The 13,755-nt window shown below is 45.0% G+C and overlaps 1 protein-coding gene across 2 annotated transcripts in view; it reads left to right on the top strand.

Annotated features, from left to right (window-relative positions):
* SHISA6 (shisa family member 6) overlaps nt 1-13,755 on the top strand; it is a 277,698-nt gene that overhangs the window by 121,347 nt on the left and 142,596 nt on the right. For both annotated transcript variants that reach the window (XM_077892624.1, XM_077892622.1), the window contains exon 3: nt 11,669-11,764. In XM_077892624.1, the coding sequence (XP_077748750.1) occupies nt 11,669-11,764 (96 nt within the window). The remainder of the gene's footprint in view (nt 1-11,668; nt 11,765-13,755) is intronic.

Below are 13,755 nucleotides of genomic sequence, written 5' to 3'. Positions count from 1 at the left end.
ATATTTCCCTCTTGATAATAAAAGGCATTCATTGCCAATGTCTCTGCGTAAAGGAGCACAATAAAATAAGATGGTAGAGCTTTTCAGCATTATTTCATTTATCCTCACTAGTTTGGATGCACTCATAGGAAGCTCAGTGGTTTTTTTTTTAATTTTATTTATTTATTTATGAGAGACACACAGAAAGAGGCAGAGACATAGGCAGAGGGAGAAGCAGGCTCCCAGAGGGGAGCCTGATGTGAGACCTGATCTCAGGACCCCGGGATCACGCCCTGAGCCGAAGGCAGATGCTCAACCACTGAGCCACCCAGGTGTCCCTCAGTGGGTTTTTTTGTACAGGATGAGGAGAGGTCAAGAAACAAGAGAAGAAAGGGGGTCTCAGATGCCCCCCACCCCGGGCTACCCCACTGTAAATCTGCACTAATGTCCTCAGACTTGGTGACCAAGGAGAAACTTCCATCACTGTGGAGAGCACCTCCATCCTTTCTTCCACTTAAATTCTTCAGGACTCTTGGCCAGGGTCCTGCTCTCAGGAATGAGCCAGAACTGAAATGGGGATCGCAGTTAGAGCCGGGGATTTGGTTAGACTCTGGGCTTTTTTCCAAGGGGATTATAGCCAGCGCATCCAAGGAGAAACTAAATGGTGCGCTGGGGTCCCCTGAAATAGAAACCAACCTCTGTACCGTTTCCGGGGGCAGGGAGGAGGCTGTGGGCTGCTTGGTACGTTAGGGAAAGCCCTGATGTGGGAAGATGCAGAGTGTGGTCATAGCCCTTAGCCAGTGACCTTGGGCTATCTGTTTTCCCTCCCCAGCACTAGTTTCCTCGTCTGCAAATATCGAGGCTGGAAAAGGTGCCCTTGAGAAGTCCTTCCGTTGGAACATTCTCTGATTCTATCTCAATGGCGGGGAGTGGTGGGGGTGGGGGGGAGAGGGTTTAGCCCTCTCCAAATCTCTGAAGATTAATGTCACCATCAAGTAATCCTCTCTCTCATCCCCTTGGGAAATAATTAGGATGCACTAGAGGTGTGGTTTTCAGACTTTTATATTTGAGCCACGTAATGCTTTCTGAAACAAGGCATCTTACCCCAAAGCCAGCATGATATACAGGAGGCCGCAGCAGAGCTCCCCTCTTGCAGTGGATAAGGTTGACCTAGAGTTTGCCCTTGGCCGCAGCTGGAGACCTTTATAGAGGACATCTTCATGTTTTTGTTGTTTGTTTGTTTTGGTTTCAAGCACAAAGTGCCAGTTTTCCTAAATCCAAACCAACAAAACTGATGGTTCAAAGGACATTAATTTGAATCAGAAGGGGCTGCTTTAGGAGTGACCTTCTGGAGGATTGGCCTTCAGTGCGGTGGTTATCAAGATGTATTTCTAGGTTATGCTCCCCACCCTACCCTGCTTGTGATGAGATGTGATGAGAGCCTCTGCTTTCTTCAAGCAGAATGATAGGATGAAGAGTGCCATCTTGAAAGTCAAGAGTTGAGGTTTAGTATCTGAAATTATCAACCTGTGTGACCTTGAGAATGCCTCTACTCACCCTCTCTGGGTTCGTATTTCCTTCTTTGTCAAGTGAGAGTGTCGGGCAGGGGGGTTCCCAAAACAACCAGGATTGCGGATCCTGGGTCCTCACAGCTGGGGACCCATGGCCTCCACCAGGTGGGCTACGTACCTGGTGGCCATCCCCAGGTCTCCCAGCTACAGAGTCTGCAGAGGGGAGACGCCAGAGGGCAGATCTGTGGCACTGCCAAAGTACTTGCCAACAGCTCTGTTAACTCCACAGACTCTGGAGGAGACTGTCCCCATGCGCTTGTGTGAGCAAGCACTAGAATTGACACATAAAATAAAGCATTCCTGGTAGCTGCTCTCTCGAGATTTTTCGCCTAGTAAATAGTCATTGTCAGTGCAATCTGCAATTAGACCTGGCCTGCCCCCAGTTTACCTCAGTGGAGCGAGCTCAGAGCTGCCTCATTCGCTTAGCAAAAAGTGAGAGCATGGTGGAACAGAGGCCCTCCTGGCTCCCAGCCCACTCCCCTTTGTGGAGTGGGTGTGAGCTCTTGCGTACAAGAAGGAGCTTTGGGGTGTCTCTGAGAAAGAGCCCTCAGGCAAGATTGCAGAGTCCAGGCTCTGTCCAGCTCCTTCTACTCTTGACTCCTTCTGGCCTGAGGTCAGCTCAGGGCGGACTCCGCAGAGATCCCTGCATGAGAAAGAGGAAAGACTATAGTCTTTATGTGACTAGCAGCTCCCATTTATTGAGGCTTACTGGTGTACAGTATTAGGCGAAATGATTTATACCCAGGATCTCATCTAATCCTTACCACCCTCCTGCCAGGTGGGTATTAGAATCTGTGTTTGATAAATGCCTTGTCATTTACACAAGGAGACAGTGGCCCCTCTCACTTCCTGGCCCTTGTATTTCTTTTTATAAAATGACATTTATTAGAGATTTTTTCCCCCCCATGTAAAGAAGTACAAAAAAGAAAAACAAAGAATGGCCCATGATCCCACTCCCTAATCCCAGATGAACTGTGTAAATAGTACAAAAATAAAAAAAATACCACATATACGTGTGTAGAAAGTTCCAACAGTAGAACAAGTAATAAAACTCCAAGGTGAACACCTCCCTTCCTTCATCCCAGGACCTCTCCCCAAGGGAAAGAACGTTTTAGTAGTTTGTGGGCATAATTACTTGCAGAAAAAAAAATATCGTTCATATAAACCACTCTACTCTCTAATATATCCTCCCTGTATTATTTTCATTCTTGTTTGTACAAAAAGGTTCCTACTGAAACACTGATCTGCACCTTGCTTTTTTTTTTTTTTTTTTTTTTTAATCTTCTCTTGGAGATCCTCCTACATCTGCACATGAATTCTGACATCATCTTTGTAACAGCTGCATGGTTTTCCACCACAGGCATGGATTCTGGTTTTCTTAATCAGCTGCCCATTGCCAGAAACTACTATAGTTAATGCCATATTGTCCGGCCTGGTTCATGTATTACGGGGAGACTTGAAGACATATGTGGAGGGTGCATTCCTAGCAGTGAGATGCCAAATCAAAGGCTTGTCCTTCACATAAACACCACTACTTTATGCTCTCCACCAGCAGCAATGACAGAACCCCTCCTCCTGGCTTTGGGTGTCATGCACTACTTAAATTTTGCCAAGTTATTTCATATTTTGTAAAGATTTACTTATTTTTTTGAGGCAGGGAGGGGGAGGGGCAGAGGGAGGGGGGAGAGAGATAATCTCAAGCAGACTCACTGAGCGTGGAGCTCAACGCAGGGCTTGATCTCACAACCCTGAGATCATGACCTGAGCTGAAACCAACAGTCAGTTGCTTAACTGTCTGAGCCACCCAGGCGTCCCCAAATCAACTAGTTTTTTAGAGAGGTCCTTTATTTTTTGACTTGCATTTCCTTAATTGTGACTCAAGGTTAATCATATTTTTTTTTACATATACCCTGGCCTTCAAAATTTTTTTTTCTTTTTTTTTCCCGAGGGATAGAATTACCTATTCATATCCTAGGTGCATTTTTTCCAGGGTGTTATTGGTAGTAGTATAATTGAGCTTTTTCTGAACAAAGGGAAAAGTCCTTTCTCACGTGTATTGGAAATATTTTCCCAGAGTTTATCATGTGTTTTGATTTCTGTCTGTGTCACATTTTTTTGCACCGAGAAGTTCAGCAGTGAAGTGGCTGTATCGCAGGGCCTTAGCACCATTTCGGCTTTTCAGAGACCAGCTCCCTGTCTGTTCTGAGCACATGCTGTGCATTTCAAGCAGGCTCTAAAGATGGAGCGCTGTTTCTCTGACCACGGAAGCTACTTTTGGTTTTATTTCATCACGATAATGCACTTTGGTCACTCCGTCTGCGTACCAGATTTTCCAGGGCAGATCCAGCACCACTTAACTTTATTTCTGTCAAAAAAAGCCAATTCGTTAAATGATACAAATGTGTAATCTAACTTACCAATCTTTTCTTAATGAATTTTGGGATTTGGGTACTGCTTGCAAATTATAAATAAATACATCTGTGATTTTTGAAATTCTATAGTTTTATTTCTTGCTGGACAGACATTGTCATCGGGCACCTCGCCCTTCCCCCAAGGAGAACTTGTGGGGTTTATTTTATTTATTTTTTATTGTTAAAGATTTTATTTATTTATTCATGATAGACACACAGAGAGAGAGGCAGAGACATAGGCAAAGGGAGAAGCAGGCTCCCTGCGGGGAGCCCAATGTGGGACTTGATCCCAGGACCTTGGGATCACGCCCTGAGCCAAAGACAGATGCTCAACCACTGAGCCACCCAGGTGTCCCGAACTTGTGGGTATTTTAGTCTCTGAGTTCTTAAAACTGGAGATTCTTTGATTCCTTTCTTGTTGAGGAACAATTTGGTGGTGAATAAAATATTTGGGTTATAGTGACTTAACTAAAAACTAGCTATCTATCCATCCATCCATCCTTCCTTCCATCCACCCACCCATTCATCCATCCTTCTACTTATCCATCCATCATCTATGCATTCATCTATCATCTAATAAAATAAAGAATTCTTTAGCAATGAATTATGTCCCCAGCTACCCAATGTAGGAAAGAAAATATAGAAGCACCTCATCTACTCTTCCTTCCTCAATTACATTTCACTCCCTACCTCCAGAAATATCTGTTTTGAAGTATTTATCATTCCCTGAATCTCTTTGTGCTCATACTACATATGCACATATCCTGAAACAGTATAGAGTGTTGCACTGCATGTTTCATAACTCTTTCTATGTGATGGCATCCTGTTTTTCCTCGCTTTGCTTAGTATACTCAACATTATAACAGACGGTCCTCCAAGTTGCTACTCAGAGCTCTGGTTCATTCCAGTTGGACTGTAGCATAGGATTACGTCATAGGAGTATAGCACTATTTATCACTTGTTCTCTTGGTAGGAATATTGAGCCCCTTCCACTTGTCTTTATTACAAACAATACTCATATGAACATGCTCATGGGTATCTCCTTATGCTCGTGTGTGAGGATTTATCTACCTGAAGGGGGGGATTTGCTGGTTCAATCAAATATCCGTCTTCAACTTTCCAAAGCAGTTGTACAATCTACACTCCCAGCAGAAGTGTTCAAGGGTTCTTGTTCCCGCTTATCCGTGACACTAGTGTCAGGCATTTTTACTCTTCCCAGTCTGCTGGGTATGAAATGATATCTCATTATGGCTTTAATTTGAATTTCCCTGATTACTTGTGAGATTGAACACCACTTTATGTGTATCGGCCCTTTGGGTCTTCTCTGCTGCAACCGCCTGTTCATCTCTTTGGCCTGCATTTTCCATTGTGTTTTTTTTTTCACCTGCTTATTAATTTGGAATTCTTTATGAGGCTTAGTTATTAATGAAAATATATGTTTCAAGCCTTTGATTTGCAGTTTCACGACTGCTTTCGACCCCTCGCTTTTTAAGAATGCTCACTTGTTTCCTCTTTAGTCTGTACCTTTTGCTCCTTGTTTCAAAATCCTTCCCTACTTTGGGATCATTAATGGAATGGCCTTTATTCTTTTTCTGGAAATATAAGGTTTAGTTTTTCACACTTAGGTCTTCAGCCCACTTTGAACATGTGGTTTTTGTGTTTGTGTTTGTTATTGTTTTTTTGTATTTCTCTGCGTATGTATATGTATTTCCCCAATCATTCTACCTCTATTAGATGTTAAGTCTGATATTTTTCTCCTCCTGTGGAACTTCTTTTCTCTTCTTCCTTCTTTCCATTATCTTTAGTACCTTTTGGCAGAATGGAATCAAAACATCTCTACTCCAAACTGTTAGCAAGCTTCGAATTATTCTGAATGCCTTCTATATGTATTAACTCATTTAATCTCAACAACCAATGAAATGGGTATTATTGTTTCTCTTTTGCATCTGAGGAAACAGACATGCAGAGAGGTTTGAATCTTCTTGTCATCTTGCTTCCAGAGGGTGTGTTCTGTGAGCAGTATCTGTCTCTATGGAAATAAAAGTCTCAAAATTCTTCAAAAGGTTGCTTCACTTTTTTCCCCCCACCTTTTAAAAAAAAAAGATTTGATTTATTTATTCATGAGAGACACACAGAGAGAAGCAGAGACATAGGCAGAGGGAGAAGCAGGCCCCCCGTGGGGAGCCTGATACGGGGTCCCAACCCAGGACCCCGGGGTCACAACCTAAGCCCAAGGCAGACACTCAACCGCTGAACCACCCAGGTGCCCCATTTCCCCAACTTTTTAAAGAGTTTCATGAAAATGGCATCTTCCTTTAATTTTATATTTTAATTAATTTGTTATTTCCTTTATATTTTTAAAAGACGTTTCATCAGAGTATATCTAGATTTTGGTCACTTCTAATGCAGAGTGTGATGCTTGATCTTGCCTTTTGATCTGAAGACTAAAGTCTTCCCATCTGCTCAGAAGAAAAGAAAATTAACTTTTAATCGTTGTTTCTGAATGATCCCTTCTGTCTCTTCTGGGAATACTGTTGGAAATTGATGGAAGTGCCTAGAATCGTTCTCTCCATCTCCTCTCCCATCGTTTCTGTCTCTTTGTCCTCTTTGCCACCGAGTACCTGTCACTGAGAGAGTATCTCTTTCATTAGGATTTACTGTACTGATTTCCTTCAGGATGCAGTCCGCTGGCCATATTTGCAACCCAGGACAGCTGTCCTGGTCAGTTTCTTTTCCTCCCTTGGGTATTGATCTAATTTCACAGATGCCAATCACTCTTAAATGTTACTGAAATCACCATTCAGATATTATGTTTCCCCTTCCTGTTTCTTGCAGCACATTTCCTAACAGAGAAACTCCCTGTAGTCACTCAAAGTTGCTGCCCTAACTAGAGCCACCAGCATGGCACGACTCAGAACTCAGCCTCAGACCTCTCTTGAGCTTTCTCCTGCCAGAGGGCCAGTTGAACTTGAACCTTAGTGCTGCCCCTGTGACTTTCAGACTTCAGGATGCTGGTGATGGTGAGAGAGCCAATGGCAGAATTAAAAGTAGCGAATCCAGCCAGGGGCTGCATCACACCGTTAGGGTTCAGCAGGTGGTAGCAGGTGCACTCTGCAGCCAGAAACCATTCTCGTTCCTGGCAGGGCTGTGCGTTTGTCTGCACCACAACATGGGTGTGCTCATGCTGCTCAGCAAGGGTGCTTGCAAAGCTCTCGCCTACCTCTGCCAGGCTCTCTGCTGGACGTGTGGCTCTTTCTCTGGAAATACTCTTTCTCTTGATCCGAGTACTGTTTGGCTTCCTGTCTCGATGGCAGGCAGGAGGGCATAGACTTATGGTGGTGGCTGCAGACGGAGAAGGACATGGTTCTTTGTGTTATGTCTAAAGATGTCTGGATACTCATTCATCACACATCTCTTCAGCTGCTGGACTGTACACATCCTCAGGGAAGAGAAGAGACATTGACTCCTTCTGTTCACCCCATCCACCTGCACAGGGCTTTGCTTTTACCGATCCTTCCTCTCATCCTGCCAAACTAATTGTTCCTCTGGAGACAGAATGTGAATCCTTCTGGATCTTGACCTCCTAACCTTGGCCTTGTATCCAGCTGAAGGGAGATCTGTCAGTTGTTCTAACACATTTGTTCATAGAGTGTGGCTCCTGGACCTGTGGCCATCGGCAGCATCACCTGGGAACTTGTCAGTCGTGGAACTTACCTCTGACCTAGTATATCAGGAATTCCGGGGCTGGGGTCTAGTAATCTGGGTGCCTTCATGTGAGTCTGAGGTGCTCAAATTTGAGGACCACAGCTCCAGCAAAAGCTGAAGCTATCACCCTAACTTCTCCCACTCAGCGTCATGGGCAGCTTTCCCAACAAGCATCTTGAGAGATGCCTTTGAGAAATGTAAGCGCTCTGGGAGACGTGGGGCTCATTGACAGGTCCTTAGACTTGGTTTTCATGCTTACTTTTCATTTCATGTAACTCAGTATTTTCCAAGCTGATTCGACTATAGAATTCTTTTTTAAAAAAGATTTTATTTATTTATTCATAGACACACACAGAGGGGCAGAGACACAGACAGAGGGAGAAGCAGGCTCCCTGCAGGGAGCCCGATGTGGGACTCGATCCCAGGACCCTGGAGTCACGCCCTGAGCCCAAGGCAGGTGCTCAACCGCTGAGCCATCCAGGTGCCCCTGTCACCTGCTCTTGTTCCTGACACCTCAGCATATCTTGCCTTTACTCAACGCAGAGCCTCAATGTTGAAGCTCGACTTCCTTTGTGCCCCAACTTCTACGAACTTATTCATCACCATAGACTGCTCCTGAATCAGTAGTGTTTCTACCAGGTTCAAGGGTCAGAGAAGAGTCGCAACTCTGCCATTGTGACCATCCAGACCGTGGAGTGAAGTGGCTGGTGTCAGAGTTGTACAAATACTGGGCGAGGGGTGCCCTCTGGAGCCAGGGTTATGGCTGACCAGCTCCACAAACATGGGAGCGTGGCTTTTTCTCAAAGCTCTTGTGGGGAGTAAGGAGCCTGGGGTGCAGGATGGAAGCTCTTGTGGGGAGTAAGGAGCCTGGGGTGCAGGAAGCCACGGTTTGAAGGGAGAAGAACTGGAAGCTAGCATCAACTGTTGTCTTCTTTTGGCTTCCATTTTTCCATTGGTAAATGGGGGCATAATAAGATAGTAGGCAACTATCTTGGTGATTAAATTTTAAGAAAATGGTACATGTGAAAAATCTCTTAACCCGCACTATGCTACAAAATGTTCACTACTGCGATATCAACAAAACAAACCAACCCTGAGGCTGTGTTTTCAGAGGCACTGCCTGGCATGTAGTAGGTGATCAGAAAACTTGAGTCACTCATTAGACAAGCAGAGCCTTGGAGGCCTAGGCTACTGCTCAGTCCCAAGGGACATTGTTCCAGCTGACAGATAAGAATGATTTGTAAGTGGCACAGGCACTGTTTTATGTTTCATCGTCCTTGGTATTGATTCGTGTATCAAAAATTTTATTTATAAAAGAGCACAAAAATAAACCAGCCCAAATTCTGCAGGATGCATCACCGGTTCTGAATTAATGAGGTCCAAATTTATGACACTTTGGAACTGTCACTTCCTGGTCCTGCTCTGCCATCATTGGGGGCGGGGTAGGGAGAAAGTGACCATGTCATACAGGACAGAGGTCCCTCTCTCTTTGCAGTGCACAACCCACCCTCCCGACCCCTGCATCCCTAAAGAAGATGCATTTCTCCAGGTACTGGAGACGGTTTCTGGAGCTGTGACGTGGCTTGGGGTAGGGGCAGAGTCCTTTTAACTCCAGTAATTCTATTCTGTCAAATTCTGGGTTGTGACCACAGTATTTTATAACAATAGGGCTCATCATAGCAGGTTGTACGCCCTGAGGAGTGGGTATGGAGGGCACAACAGAAGTGATGGCAAAATCCTCTCAAGTTGTTGTGCTCGGACAGTTCTCAGAGTTTGGTCCCTGGACCTGACAGCATCAGCATTACCAGGTGACTTGATAGAAATGCAAAATCATGAGCCCCGTCCTAGATCTCCTGAATCAGAAACTCTGAGAGTGGGTCCAGCAGTCCATGTCAACATACCCTCCTGGCTTTTCTTTTCTTTGTTAAAGATTTTGTTTATTTATTTGAGAGACAGAATGAGCAAGAGAGAGCAGACCACCAGCCAGGGGATGGGCAAAGGGAGAAGAAGGAGCAGACTCCCAACTGAGCAGGGACCCCGATGTGGGACTTGATCCCAGGACCCTGGGATCATGAGCCAAGCCGAAGGCAGGTGCTTAAACAACTGAGCTGTCCAGGGGCCCAGCCTCCCATCCTGGCCTTGCTGATGCACACTCCGGTTTGAGGACTCTTGGTGTTGGAGAAGAAGGAAGGAATCAGGCCAGCCAGATTCTACTCATCAGAGGGAGGGCTCTGGAGCTCAAAACTTAGATAGTGGGTGGTACCAAGCACCCCCGAGGGTCCAACAGATGTTCATTGAACCAACTGAACAGACTGAACTTAGATTATCTCTCCATTTACCCCAGGGCAGTGGTTCTCTTTTCTGGTGGCACATTAGAATCAGCTAGAGAGCTTCTTTAAAATGTCATTGCCTAAGCCCAGACCTCAATGAATGGAATCAGAATCCCCGGAGTCATGTCTGGACATTCACATTTTTAAAAGCTTCCAGTTGGTTCCAACATGCACCTAGATTTGAGCTCTACTAATGCAGAGGGCACCCTTTTAAGAAAAAATGTGTTTAGGCTGTCTTTATATTTACCCTGCGTTTTTTTTATTAGAAATTTATCTTATTTATATTATGAAAGAAAAAAACTTGGAAAATATGGAACCATTGAAAAGAGAGAAGAAATAAGACTCAGGTTCTAATTGTCTGAAGGCAGTTGGCAGTATCAGTTGTGTTTTCTTTCAGTTTTTTTTTTTTTTAAAGCTCTGGTTTGACTTTTTTACAGCATTGTGATCATATATAATATAGCATTGAGAGAAAGGGGATGGAGGGCCAGAGCCAGGGGGGTAAAAGGAATCTCGAGCAGATCCCACATTAGTGCAGAGCCCAGAATGGGGCTCAGTCTCACGACCCTGAGATCATGACCTGAGCCAAAACCAAAGAGTTGTATGCTCAACTGACTGAGCCACCCAGGCACCTCATTTTCTGTCCACATTTTAACTTAACCTTGCATCTTGGGTAGTTGTGCACACTGTCTTACTTCTAAGTAGCTTTTAACGTGCTCCTGTAGCAACATGACGAAAATATGACTTGTCTTCATTTTCCTGTCTCTACCTCAGGATGACATCATGGAGTCCTTTTTTCTTTCCCATACCTGTATTTCAAGAGCATTGCGGAATCCTGTTTGGAATGTCAGAAGCAGAATAATACTCTCTTTTCGTTTTTAATTTCTTCTCCCAGGAGCCCCATGCACCTGCACGTTTTCTCAGCCCAGCCCCACAGGTAGACGGCTGCGTGAGACCGACAAGGGATAAGGTCTTATTACAGAAAGTCAGGAGGGGAAAGCAGGAAATATTTGCCTGGTGTTTTACAACCACCGTCCTGTCCCTCTTCATCGGCTGATGCCAGATCTCTCTGAAGCCACGAGGCTGTGTTTCCACGGGGTGTGGTGGGACTCATAAACTGTCACATAGAGAGCAGCCCTGACCAGACAGACAGACCCCAGCCTAATGCTCTGGAAAGAAAGAAAACAAATGAGCGAGGCCAGAAGGAGCAACAGGGGAAAAGCTAGGCCAATGGACAGGATGGTGGGGCAAATCCACTGATGTTCTGGTGCACTCGGTCAGAAATGCCAAAATCAAGCCACGTGGACTCCTGTCCCTCTGCTTTCCGTGTATCCTTCCTATAACTTTTGTCTTTGTTGTGCAATTATATATATATATATATATATGTATATATATATATGTATATATACACATATACATACACATGTATATATACCCACATGTACTTGTATATATACTTGATATATATAGTTTTTATATATACTGTGTGTATATTTGAAATATATATTATATATGTTTATAAAATAATATATATATTTTTTTCTTGATGGCGTCTACCTGCTGCCTCCGCTGCTGGTTTGAAACTGACTTCCTACTGGGTGAGCTGGAGCTGCAGGGCTTGCTTTGCTCTTGCTGCCATGGGTCTGCCAGGTAACTCTGCCCCATCTTCTTGCAGGACATTATGGGAAGGATGCTTACCGAAGTGGAGGACCTGATCTCCATAACTTCATCTCATCTGGATTTGTCACATTAGGAAGAGGACACACGAAGGGTACAGTGGAAACCATTTTTTACTAAAACACACAGGTTGCCTAGGGAGCCCCGATCTGAAATGTGAAGATGATGGTGGAGGCCAGAGGCTTGTCCGGGACAGGGGAAAAGCAGGGGTGGTTCCGTGGCAGCTTGTCCTGGTAACGTACGTGGCTCCTGACAGGAGGGACCAGCAGGTCACAGGTGTGCCTTTAGAGGACTATAGACTTGCACGAGACATCCCTCCTGCCCCGCCCCTGGTGTGGAGCGGGACCCCAAGGCCAGGGCTCCTGCGGGAGGGACCACAGGCAGCGTGGTGGGAAACTACCAGCGGATGTGACACCATTGGAAAACTGTTTGCTCTCCTCTTGGCTCTTACCCGTTTTCCTTTTTAAACCACATTTTATAAATTGATGTCAATGTTCTGTACTGTGGGTTTTGAAGCCAGCGTGCTGCATGTCGAGAGTTTCAGTGTCCTAAGTGTGTCTATGTAAACTCTTGGGTGGAGACGCAAAGGTAGAGGTCACGCAGACCTTCAAGCCTCAAGATGAACGCTCACGTGGCATTTCTGCTGAGCTGCTTTATGACCTAGCTGACAGCTTGCAGAGCATCTGTGCAGGGGGTATGGAATCCTCGATTCTGTCTTTTGTTTAAAGAGTCCTCCTAGTGTTGTGAGCATCCTGTCATATCAAGAGTAACCGGATCCCTGACTCCTCTGATTACCTTCCTAACACCTGTGTACTGTTATAGATCAACTGTGAATTCTGTTGTAGGGATGCTGTATCCCTGTCTTCCTCTGAAATATGTGTCTGTTTTAAGTGTGAGCGAACAAGGACCTTTGCAATTTTTTCTTACATTCCATGCAACTACTTTTTAAATTCCCTATGTGATGTTTGTTCATCCTATAGAGAAAAAAAAATCTGTATCTGTGTATGTATTTTCTGTTGTGTCTCTTTGTGTCTAAATAAAGTTTATTGAGGATACAGGTGGCATTTGTGGCTACTCGAAGTTGCAGATATCAAATTGGGACCAGAAGGGGAATTGGGCTGCACGGTTAACCAGCAAAAGACACGCTCTTAGTCATACCCCTGTTAGCTCAAAGCTAGGACAGCCAGCCCCCACGTCATCTGCTCTGTGATGATTACCTCTCACTGACGCAACTAATGAAACAGATCTGAAACATCACGTTTTAAAACAATAACAAATAAATGTATTATCTTGCATAGTTTGGGTGGGTTAGGAATTCGGGAGCAGCTGAGCTCAATGCTTCTGGGTTGGAGTCTCTCAGGAGGTTCCAGTCAACATTCCAGCAGGGGCTGCATCATCTGAAGGCTCAAGTGGGGTGGAGGACCTGCTTTCAAGATCATCCACACACATCATGCTGGCTGTTGGCAGCAAGCCTCAGTTCCTCCCCCACCACGTTTGCTCCACAGGCTACTTGTGTGTCCTCATGGTATGGTGGCCGGGCTTCCCCAGAGTGGATGATCCAAGAAAAAGAAAGAAGGAAGCCCAAATGTCTTTTATGACTAAGCATTTTCTCAATATCTTATTGGTGACATGAGCCAGATATCTTCCAGATGGATGGGAACTACACAAAGGGGAAGCATCAGGTGCCAGAGATCCTGGAGGCCATCTTGGAGGTTGGCTACACCACACTGTTACAACCCATGGGGCAGAGCTACAGATCTGACTTTTTCAAACAGAACATGGAAGCTCTTTTTTTTTTTCAAAAATATTTGATTTATTTTTTCATGAGAGACACACAGAGAGAGGCAGAGACATAGGCAGAGAGAGAAGCAAGCTCCCTGGGGGAGCCCAAGCAGGACTCAATCCCAGGACCCTGGGGTCATGACCTGAGCCAAAGGCAGATGCTCAACCACTGAACCACCCAGGTGTCCCAGAACATGGCAGCTCTTACCAAGCCTTCCCAACTGCAGTGGTTTCCCACCCATACCCTGGACCCTTATAGGTGATCCAACCTGAAACACCAAACAGCTCAATCTAAAAAACTTT

Source organism: Canis aureus, chromosome 3 (genome assembly GCF_053574225.1).
Source record: "Canis aureus isolate CA01 chromosome 3, VMU_Caureus_v.1.0, whole genome shotgun sequence".
NCBI classification, from domain to species: domain Eukaryota; kingdom Metazoa; phylum Chordata; class Mammalia; order Carnivora; family Canidae; genus Canis; species Canis aureus.
The sequence above is the reverse complement of the archived record's forward strand: the minus strand, read 5'-3'. Positions and strand labels throughout refer to the sequence as shown.